Genomic DNA, 12,348 nt, shown 5'->3' with positions numbered 1-12,348 from the left:
TACAAAATAACAATAGCAATACACAACTATACAATGCAAGACGTAACATGTCATATATAATAGTATTTATCCATAAATAACACCAATAAATAAGTCCAATAATATTAAATGAAAAACATAATTCTGCAAAATATTTCAAATGTATAGCAATATTACATAATTGAAGAATGTTTGTTGATTCAGGAATGTTCCATAATATCCTCCAAACATCAAATTTGAGCATAATCCTTAAACTACATTTCACTTTTCAATTTTAATATTTCTTTTAAATGTTTTAAGCGGAAGATTTTCCTCTGCAAATTCAATCAATGTTGGAGACTGTCTCTTAAGTGGAGTCACTGTAGCATTGTCATTGCTCAAATCCACAGTTTGGGATTGACACTCGTTGCATTCACTGCCAAACTTGTTCAACAAATCCTGTTTCAATACACACACATTAAGAATAAATGTTTTCAACTAATGTTACTCTCTATCAGAATTAAACAATACCTCTGTGATGTTCTCACAGGAAGCATCATTCAAAGCTAGTTTGCCTTTGCCCTTTTTGCCATCTTGATCATACAATTCCTTCTCAAAAAAATGCATTTAAAGAAATCAGTATTGAAGAAATATTTTATATTACACACATGGTACTGGAAAGCATAACTTACCAATGAACTATTATTGCCACTAATGAAACGTTCTATGATGTCTTCATCCATACAAATTTTTTTAACTCTAAAGGTTTGCTCAAACCTGAAACCTGTATCAGTTTTTGAATCAACCTTGAATAAAACCTTTTTCTCCAGTATGTCTGCAAATTCTTTTGGAAGATTTCCATTCTAAAATCAAAATGAAATTCAAATTAACCAAGATCTTTATATATATAATATAATATAATATAATTCACATCTAAAGGTGTGCAACGATAACCTTATCATGAGTTTCCAAAATTTCAGCACATGATTTATTCAACAGTGAGTTGGCTTCTCTGTCAAAGAGAATGAAAGTGGTAGAATCAGTCTCATCAATGACACGTAGTTGCACTTATATCTGCCATAAAAAACAATATCAGTATTGAACTGCAGTCAATATTGAGTAATAAATAAATAAGAAACATTGCAAAATGTGTACCTAAACGTGACTTTCATAATGTGCTTGTTATATTTCTCACAAAAAAACATTTTGGAGTCAGGATAAACTGCCTTATTACAGATGCAGGCAGTGTACCACCAATCATCATTGTCCACAACATGTTTTATAGTGCAAAGAACTATGAAAGTGTTCACCTGTGTAAATATAAATTGTAAATATCATGTCTAAATAAGTGAAAATCAAAGACAAATCACGAATTACAAAATATGTAATGACATTTACTTCTCTACAATCCTTCAGCCCTGCTATGGTGGTCCCGGTGGAGGTTTGAAGGAATTCATCTTCAGGAGTTTGCTTTGAAGATTCACATAGCTGGCTTAGCCCCTGGGATGGAGAATCCATACTTTCTAACATCCTTTACATTAAAACTACATTAGAATACATGCAAACCATCTTTTGAACACAACAAATAATGATATTTGTAAAGTACCTCTTTTTCAACAGTAAGGCTTCTTCAGTCAGTACATTATATTTCACTTTTGTGCAATCAATGCAGTTCTGAATATAGATATTGTCTATATAATAATATAAATTAACATGTAAGAAAAATATACTTGGAACCTAATTATTGAAAATAGAAATAAGATACTTTGATTGATCCAAAATGATACCTCTGAACAACTTTACTTTGGCAAATTGGATAGCTATAACTACATTCTCTACTTCCCCAGCAGCGAGGAAGGCATTTAACTGATCTACATAATTGCCGAAGAGCGTGCATTGAATCCGAAAACTACTCTCAAAAAACATCTTTGTTAAAACGTTAGTTTAAAAAAAGGAAACAATGGTGGACTGAAGTTACAACATACCCATCACAATCTATGGAGATGACATTCAGTTTGCTAGTTCTTCCTTCCTTTCGCATTTCGCGTTCTGTTCCCACTCCAGTCAGAACTCCAATTATATCTACATAAAAAAATTACTGAAGTTAAAAACGGTAATGTTGTATTGAAACACTAAACCCTAAAAACAACATATAATTTCACTAACCCACTAAATAGTCTGTGTCAAAGCCAGGAGCAAAAATCAGAGAGAGAGGTGTGTATTGTGGTGTACTTTGTGGTACCACTTCATTAGCCATTAAAGATACCTTCGTCCCATACTGAAAGTTTATCTTATACTCATGTTTTGTTGTTCTGTAAGACCCTGAGTTGGAGGCAACAGTAAAAGATTGTATGGAATATACACGATCTTCACATATTTGATTCTGAAATTTGTATATAAGAGTCCTCCTCACAGATGCATGTATACGGACTCCCTACAAAGTTCAAAAACAAAACAATCTTTAAACACAACAAATGAAAAATATATGTTTGTTAGAACCGAGAGTTTTTTTGAAAAACTTACTTCTTCATCCTGTAGAACCATCTCTAGTGAAAATGGAATTTTCTGTTTGGTGAAATCTTGCACACACCATAGTCGTAACACTCTGACAACCACATTCCATGTCTCCTTTGTTGAATTAACGTCATTTAAGAAATGAGTTAACGTCATTAGTGTATTCCAACAAATGGACCAAACAATTTTTGTGTATTCCAGCAAATGGACCAAACAGTTTCAGTGACACAACACAATGACAAAAGTTCATTTAAATAGTGACATTCCAAAAAAATGATGCACCATTTTCATTAATTGATTAATTTTTTTTATATTTATTAATTTATTAATTTACCTCGTAGTTGTACAGTAGAGGTTTAGAATGCAGGTTCAGAATGCACTTCTTATGATGCCTTTTAGGATTGGACTTTGCATGTGTCAGCCCAATTTTAACACCGTTGGGGGAAGGCCATTGAATAACTGCTCTTATAGTCCACATAACTATATTGTATTGCAGATTTAGCAATTGCTTCAATTCAGAAATACATCATGTTGCCTACAAAAGCTAAACTATATACAAAAGGAAATCTGGAAATAGTTGTTAGACTTATGGGATAGGTTCTTCAACTTTATACACTATTGCAGCAAACATTGTTCAATGTGCACTGTTCACCTCAAGTCTAAGTCATATTAAACCATATCTATCTTCTGTCTTCAATACAACCCACTTTTGATTTGACAGCCCAATTTAAACACCATTCGGGCACTTGGTTGACTTCATGCAACACATTAGAATAAAGTTGTGTCATACACCTGTGCCATACAAAAGGGACTTGCCAATGCACAACTTTTTCTATAGCTCACAGAACTTCACAGTTGTGTTATATACAAAAGGAAACCTGCACATAGATCTTGAAGTGTTGCAATAACTTTATGAACTTTATACAATCCTGCATTATAAAATAGGCAAAGACCCTAATATTCGGATGAAAGAGAGAGAAAAAAAAGTGAGTTTTAAGAATTGGTACGTGGCAAGCTCTGGTAGGTCTAGGTGTCATGTGGTAATTGGTGAAGCTTTGGTCAATTTTCTTCTTTAGGTATGTATTTATTTATGATTTTGAATAAATTTGGAATATAATTTGTTTTGGATTTTTATTTAAGTAGAAAATTAAATAATTTAGATTTTGAAAATTTTATAAATTTTATTTCTTTTATATTTTTATTTAAGTAGGAAATAAAAATATTTAGGATTAGTATTTATTTATGATTTTGACAAACTTAGAAATTTTATTAATTTTAGATTTTTATTCAAGAATGACATTAAATATTTTAGGATATGGATATATTTAGAATTTTGAATCAAATTTTGGTTTAAAAATAATAAGAATTTTTATTTATTTAGGATTTTGAAAATCTTAGAAAGAAAGACAAAGTTTTTAATAATTCAATTGCCATTAATAAAAATATATAAATACCTTTTTTAAATCATAAGAAGTGGCGTTCTGCAGTGTACATGGTCGCCGTTTGTGGAGGTGGCGTTCTGCAGTGTACATAGTCGTCGTTTGTGGAAGTGGCGTTCTGCAGTGTACATAATCGGTTGACGCCAGGTTGGTGTCATCGCCATGTTGGATAACGGAAGATCAGGTGGTCTGGCATCGCCGCAAGAAGCACATCGCCGGAAAATAAATAATTTATTTGAAAAATAAATAATTTATTTATAACTTTTGAAAAACATATAAATTTAGTTAATTTGGATTTTTATTTAAGAATGACATTAAATTTTTTGGGACATATATAAAAACTTAGAAATTTTATTAATTTTAGATTTTTATTCAAGAATGACATTAAATATTTTAGGATATGGATATATTTAGAATTTTGAATCAAATTTTGGTTTAAAAATCATAAGAATTTGTATTTATTTAGGATTTAGGATTTTGAAAATCTTAGAAAGAAAGACAAAGTTTTGCAGTGTGGAAGTGGCGTTCTGCAGTGTACATAGTCGCCGTTTGTGGAAGTGACGTTTTGCAGTGTACATAGTCGCCGCAAGAAGCACATCGCCGGAAAAATTTAGTAGGAAATAAAATAATTTAATATTTTGTATTAGTCTATTTTAATGAGAATAAAAACCAATTGCATTAAGAAAGATCTATGATAAATCTTTCAATTTTTATAGATTTTCATAACATCAATATAGAAGAGGTGAGATTAAAATTACAACATTTGCTAATAATTGCCTACAACTCTTCATGATACTAATACAACAACTTTTATACACTCACAACAATTATGATATTATTATCAACACAAATTACAATCCATGCTACAAATTCAGATGATACAATACTTCAAATCGTGCCTGCACAGGATAAATAAAAATAAGTTAGGACAAATAAAAATAAATTTTCAGTTATTATACTTTATACTTCAGAAAGTAGCTGAAGAGAAAGAGTAGTCCAAGAAGAGAGAACACTATTCCATGATGAAGAACATCTATCACCTTAAAATAGTCGTCGTTTAAGGTACATAGTCGCCTTCTATAGGTGCTTTGTGATTCTGATGCAATCTTCTGCAAAAATGATATAGAATACTGGAAAACGAAACAAACAGAAAAGTAACAATATTAATACTAGTGGAGCAAAGGAAATGCAAAAAAGATGAACAGAATAAACATTAAAAGCAAGCAACTTTGGTAAGAGAACCCAACATAAAAGAACCCAAAGGTTGAGACCTTTCCTGAGAAACACGAAGAACAAAGAAGAATATAACAAACAGAAAACCAAGAACATCAAAATAACTGCAAAAATGAAAAGGAATGATAAAAGACTAACCTTTTATTAAGAAGAATGGAAGACAAAATGAGAAATGAAGGTTTTCCAGTTTATGAGAACTTATATAACCTCAAAAAGTGATTTTCAAATTCAAAAATCGCGCCATAAGAAACAACCCTAAAAGAAGATATCTGAGTTGTTGGTAAGGCAATGACCAGAGTGTGTGCAGTGGCCAAATCGGTGAAAGTTGAGGAGAGATTAGGGTTTCAAAGAAAATGGGAAATCAGAATGAGAGAGAGAGAGAAAAAAAAAAGTGAGTTTTAAGAATTGGTACGTGGCAAGCTCTGGTTGGTCCAGGTGTCATGTGATAATTGGTGAAGCTTTGGTCAATTTTCCTCTTTGGGTAAATTTCTTTTTCAATTTTTTTTTTCCAAAAAACTGAGCTTGCGACACGTGTCAAAATAGGCCTGTTTGTGCTCCCTCAATTGTTATATATATATATTAGTATTTTCTTTTCAAATATTTACTTAGAAGAAAAGTAAATGTAAATTTTGATTATAAAGTTACAATTTATAAATTTAAATCAAATGAATTATGGGTAACTTTGAAATCACCCTAAACTTCATTAAACTATATTTGATTTGAATAATTAATTACAAAGTTAATTATGATAAATAAATACAAATAAAAAACATATTATAATTACAATAAATATTTATATTTAAAAACATTATAATTAAACACAATATATATATATATATAAAGATGGTATGTTATATGTTTTTTATTTTATTTTAAAAAATATATTTCTTTGTACATTACATCCAAAATATGTATTTTTAATATTTTTATTCTAGAAACATCTATAAAAAAGTTGACCATTTAAAAAAAATATATATTTCACTATAGGATAAGGAAACAATTTCATCCACTTTCATATTAATGGTGAAAAATTGGTTTTAATCTTTTTTAAAAATTTAAATAATCTTAAATGAATCATATATTTTCAAATAAATTTAGTTATATCTCGGAGCATATACTTCCATTTCAATCCCAACATTTTAATTCTTCTTGAATCTCAGCGTTTGAGATAACAATTACATCATTTGAATGTGTATAAAATGGTTGTCGAAAAGATTTATTCTATGCTCTCTAGTGCAATTTTTTTTTAGTTTTGTACTTTGTTTTTTGCATATCGTTGATTTTTTTATGGATTTTGTGGCTTCTAAAAAATATACAAATGAATGAAAGAAAATGCATTCATCACCACTAAAAACATCATAAAAATTATTTTAATCACTAACATTCACCACTAGCCTTCACAAACAATCATCACCCCTTAAAAATATAGAAAAATACACAACACTTTCCATCATAATAAAAAAGTATTGATGAAATTTAAAAAATAAAATAATATATATCTATCTATAATACAAATAGAGGGGACTCTCATGGAAACTTTTGACACATGGCAGCACAAGAAAAAAAGTTCAAAATAAAAACAATGCAAATTTAACCCAAAATAGGAATCTCATATGCATTATGGGAGTGACAAGTGGCACGCTCCCTTGCTTACACGTGGCACAACTCTCATTTTTAAATCCTTCACCACGTTTCCCTCTTTTTATTACTTCTTTCGTTTCTCTCTTTTTTTCGTTTCTCTCTCTTTCATTTACTCTGATTTGTGTGCCCTCTGTCTCTCACATTTGGCCCTCTCTCATTTCATTTGGGCTCTATGATTCTGTTGCAGCCACTGGTACAAATGGAACCCACTCCACAACAAATCTCTTCTTTTAGGTATTTTTCACTTGGCACGATTTTTTGAATTTTGAAATGGCCAACACCATTTGTTGTTAGGGTTTTTTTTTTATCAAAGTTGTGAACTTTTAACCTTTTCGAAGAAAAGGTGAGTCTTTTATCATGTCTTTTCATTTTTTTGGTGCATCCATATCATACCTCTTCAGATTGTTTGTCAAAATGTGTTTTTTCTTTTGCGTTTTCTCCTGTTGTTTTTATGTTCTCTGTTCTTTGTTTCTTACTTTTTTTCGTTGTTGTTAGGGTTTGTGATCAAAGTTGTGAACTTTTATCTTTTCCCAAATGTGAGTCTTTTATCATTTATTTTCATTTTTTGGTTCATCCATATCATACCTCTTTAGATTGTTTGCCAAAGTGTATTTTTTGTGTTTTCTCCAATTGTTTTTATGTTCTTCGTTCTTTGTTTCTTATTTCTTTCGCTGTTGTTAGGATTTCTGATCAAAGTTGTGAACTTTTATCTTTTTCGAAGAACATGTGATTATTTTAGCATGTCTTTTCATTTTTTGGTGCATCCATATCATACCTCTTTAGATTGTTTGTCAAAATGATTTTTTTTTTTTGCATTTTCTCCAGTTTTTTTTTATGTTCTTGGTTTTATGTTTCTTACGTTTTTCGTTCTTGTTAGGGTTTCTTATCAAAGTTGTGAATTTTTATCTTTTTCTAAGAACATGTGATTATTTTAGCATTTATTTTAATTTTTTGTGTGCATATGTACCATACCTATATATAAAAGGGATTCCCCTTTTTAACTTCCCTCGATTTTTTTCCTATTTTATCTTTATATCAATATTTGATTTTATTTTATTATTATGACCATTGCCACATTTCCTATTTTGCAAAATTTTAACTTTTCAAAAATTTTAATTTTTGAATTTCTCAAATTTTCAAACCCTAAACCCTTTTCAAAACACTACAAATTTCGAAAAATTTTAAATTTTCAAAAAAATTTAAATTTTTAAAATTTTAAAGTTTCAAAATTTATAAATATTCTATACCTATATATAAGGGGATTCTCTTCTTAACTACCATCTTAATTTATTTTAATTTTATCTTTATCTGTATATCTTATTTTATTTGTCATTTTGTGAAGAGTTTAAATTTTATATCTCAAAGAGTTTAAATTTAAAACTAAACATTGCAAAGTGAGGTTTGTTTAAGAGCATTATACAATTGCATCTTTTTCTCCCAAACTTTCTATCTTCTTTTTTTCATGATCATCTTCACTTTTATCCCATCAAACTTTCTATTCTCTTTTTCTCCTCGATCATCTTCACTTTTATTCCATCAAACTTTTTATCCTCTTTTTCTCCCGATCATCTTCACTTTTTTTCCATCAAACTTTATATCATATTTTTCTCCCGATCATCTTCACTTTTATCCCATCAAACTTTCTATCATCTTTTTCTCTCGATCATATTCACTTTTATCCCATCAAACTTTCTATTTTCATATTCAAATTACCAAAAGAACCACCTCCGTTCCAGAACCACAAAAGCAATCCGTAAGTGTTGTTTTTCAATTATAAAGTATATTTTGATTTTACTTTTATTTTTTATTCATTTATGAATGTATTTGGCATTATATGATGGCAATATTATAATTATTGTGCTCACACAAACAAATAGAACTATTAAAGAATCGTAGGGTTTTAACTCACCAATGAAAGTGAGAGGGTATGAAAAAAAGAGGGATTAGGAAGAAAAGAAAATGCACATTAGGAAGTTTTGATCCAAAGGATCGTGATTGAGAGGCATTGCAGTGATAGGTGAGTTGTAGAATTATGGTTTGTTCCTTAGAATTCGACAATTGTTTATATTAGGTAGGAGATTTAGGGATTACGATGATTTTCTTAACCCCTGTTTGGTGAGTTATTATTTTAAATTAAATATTAAATATTAAATACTACAAATGTAAATTCAAAATTAAAACTTAAAGTTCAAAATTCAAAAATTTTAAATTTTAAATGACAGAGGTGAATCCCTTAAAAATTTAAAATTCAAAATTTTAAATTTTAAATTTTAAATTTTAAATGACAGTTAAGAGAAGAATCCATTCTATATATAAAAAATTTAAAATTTAATATTTAAAATTTAATATTTAAAATTCATAATTCATAATTCAAAATTTAGTTTTAAAAATAAAGAAGTCACAAAATGACAAATATCTCTTCTCATATATTTTTAAAATAATAAAATAAAACATAAATATAAGAATAAAATTTGAATAAATACTATTAAATAATATATAGATAAAAATGTTTTCAAATTATTTTTACATTTTAATCTATACTATTAAAAATGTTTTTACATTTTGCAAATTATTTTCTGAAGATATTTTGTATTTTTATTTTTTTATGTATAAATAATATTTAATATATAGATCAAAGTGTTTTTTAAATATTATCATATTTTATATATTTATTTTCACATTTTGGAAAATATTTTCTGAATATATTTTTTATTTACGCTGTCTATTTTTCCCATCTAAATAAATAATATTAAATAATATATACATAAAAATCTTTTTTAAATATTGTCATATTTTATGTATTTATTTTCACATTTTGTAAAATATTTTCTGAAAATATTTTTAATTTATCTATCTATTTTCTGTCACATACTCAATTTTTTTTCTTGCTGTATGTATGCATTGCATAATTGCATTACTGATTCTCGGTGTTCTTTAATTGTTTGCAACAATGTTTTTATAATTTGTTTCGCTTTTAGTTTTGATTTATATTTTAGATTTTTTAAATAATTTTTCTAATATTTATTATTTTTTTACATTTTAATACATTACAAAATGGAAAATATAAGTACTTTTTATACATTTATTTTCACATTTTGAAAAATATTTTCTAAAGATATTTTTTATGTACGCTAGTTTTTAAAATAATATATTGATGACAATATCTTTTAAAATATTATCATATTTTTATATATTGCAAATTATTTTTTAAGATATTTTTCATTTATATAAATATTTAATATATAGATCAAAGTGGTTTTTTAGATATTATCATATTTTATATATTTATTTTCACATTTTGTAAAATATTTTTTGAAAATATTTTTAATTTAGCTATCTATTTTCTGTCACATACTAATTTTTTTTTCTTTGTTGTATGTATGTTTGCATTGCATTACTGATTCTTGGTGTTCTTTAATTGTTTGCAACAATGTTTTTATAATTTGTTTTGCTTTTAGTTTTGATTTATATTTTAAATTTTTTTAAATAATTATTCTAATGTATATTATTTTTTTACATTTTAATACATTACATAACCAAATAGAAAATATAAGTACTTTTTATACATTTATTTTCACATTTTTGAAAAATATTTTCTAAATATATTTTTTATTTACGCTATTTTTTTAAATAATATATTGATGACAATGTTTTTTAAAATATTATCATATTTTATATATTTATTTTTACATTTTGCAAATTATTTTATGAGGAGTACTTGCAATCCATTGCTCTAGGTGGTTTGTCACCTCAAATTTTAAAGCTTAAAAAAGGTGCACCATTAAAGTTGTTGTGAAACAGACTCTAAATTTGTGTTATGTAATGGGACGAGATTATTGTGTTGTGGGTTCTACATGAACATGTTGAATGTTGAAATCTTGACAGGTCAACATGCTTGAAAAAGATCTTTCTTACCAAGAATTAAACATAAAACAACAGAAAGTGCAAGTCTCCTGTTTGTGCTTATTAGGAAAAAATTTCCTGTGAAATTAAGTTTTGCCATTACTATAAATAAATCACAGGGGCAAACTATACCTAATGTTGAAATTTACCTTCCACGACACGTTTTTAGTCATGGTAAATTATATGTTGCACTATCAAGAGGTGTTTCTCAAGCTTCAACAAAAATTCTTATTAAAGAAGGATACCTTGAGGGAGAGATGAAAATTTTACAAAAAATGTTGTTTATAAAGATATTTTGTTATCACAAAATCAGGTATTGTTCGTTTTATTTATATGTAACACATAAAGATAAGTATAGGTTATTATTCTAAACATGTATTTTTAAATTTTAAATTTCTCAAATTTTCAAACTCTAAACTCTTTTCGAAACACTTCAAATTTTGAAAAATTTTAAATTTAAAAAAAAAATCAAAAATCAAAATTTTAAAGTTTCAAAATTTATAAATATATTAGGTAAAAAATTGGAAACAAATTTTTTATTTAAAATATTTTATGAAAAATGTACGTAGGAATAGTTTACAAATTGATTTAAGAAGTCGTCTTTAATCTTTATTGGATTTGAATATCTTCACTAGCATAAACCCATGTACACACTTTACTTCATACTTTCTTGTCTGTGCCTTACTTTCCATTTTCTTTTCTCTTTCCTTTCCTTTTTTCCATGTAAAAGCATATTATCATTCTCACTTCTCTTTCTCTTTCTATGTTTTGATTAATCTTTGTGAAACCCTAATTTGACTTTTGTGTTATGAAATTGTAATTGAAGTTTGTGACTAGATGGGGGGAAAAGACTTAACAAAAGGAGTTGTGGGCACCATCACAACAATCGGTAATTCTCTTTATGTGCTTTTTAATTTGTGAAACACTAATTTGACATTTTTCTTGTGAAATTGCGATTAAAACATGCTATTGAAATATTTGATTTTATTTTATTATTATGGCCATTGTGACATCTTCTATTTTTTCAAAAATTTAAATTTTCAAAATTTTATATTTCTCAAATTTTCAAACTCTAAACTCCTCTTGAAACACTTCAAATTTTGAAAAATTTTAAATTTAGAAAAAAAATTCAAAAGTTATTTAAAATATTTTATGAAAAATGTATGTAAGAATAGTTTTCAAATTGATTTAAGAAGTCGTCTTTAATCCCTATTAGATCTGAATATCTTCACTACGCATAAACCCATGTACCCACCCTACTTCACACTTTCTTTTCTGGTCCTACTTCCCATTTTTTTTTCTCTTTCCTTTCCTTTTTCCATGTAAAATCATATTTTCATTCTCACTTCTCTTTCTCTTTCTCTTTCTCTTTCTCTTTCTATGTTTATATTAATCTTTGTGGAACCCTAATTTGACTTTTGTCTTTTGAAATTGTAATTGAAGTTTGTGACTAGATGGAGAGGAAGGACTTAACAAAAAGAAGTTGTGCGCACCATCACAACAATCGGTAATTCTCTTTATGTGCATTTCAATTTGTGAAACACTAATTTGACATTTTTCTTATGAAATTACGATTGAAACATGCGATTGAAATATTTGATTTTATTTTATTATAATGGCCATTACGACATTTTCTATTTTTTCAAAAAAATTAAATTTT

At 27.4% G+C, this 12,348-nt stretch overlaps 1 protein-coding gene across 1 annotated transcript; it reads right to left on the bottom strand.

Moving 5' to 3' along the window:
* Nucleotides 1-240: 240 nt before the first annotated feature.
* On the bottom strand, nt 241-2,628 carry LOC137820559 (uncharacterized). Its single transcript, XM_068624700.2, has 11 exons — nt 2,482-2,628; nt 2,125-2,392; nt 1,944-2,040; nt 1,746-1,867; nt 1,565-1,649; nt 1,357-1,489; nt 1,114-1,268; nt 913-970; nt 651-821; nt 490-567; nt 241-417 (listed from the first exon to the last, which is right to left on the bottom strand). Exons 1-11 carry the CDS (start codon nt 2,626-2,628, stop codon nt 241-243), a joined length of 1,491 nt encoding a protein of 496 aa, XP_068480801.2.
* Nucleotides 2,629-12,348: the final 9,720 nt, after the last annotated feature.

The sequence above is a fragment of the Phaseolus vulgaris genome, chromosome 9 (assembly GCF_051622355.1).
Source record: "Phaseolus vulgaris cultivar YP4 chromosome 9, ASM5162235v1, whole genome shotgun sequence".
In the NCBI taxonomy this organism is placed as follows: Eukaryota; Viridiplantae; Streptophyta; class Magnoliopsida; order Fabales; family Fabaceae; genus Phaseolus; species Phaseolus vulgaris.
The sequence above is the reverse complement of the archived record's forward strand: the minus strand, read 5'-3'. Positions and strand labels throughout refer to the sequence as shown.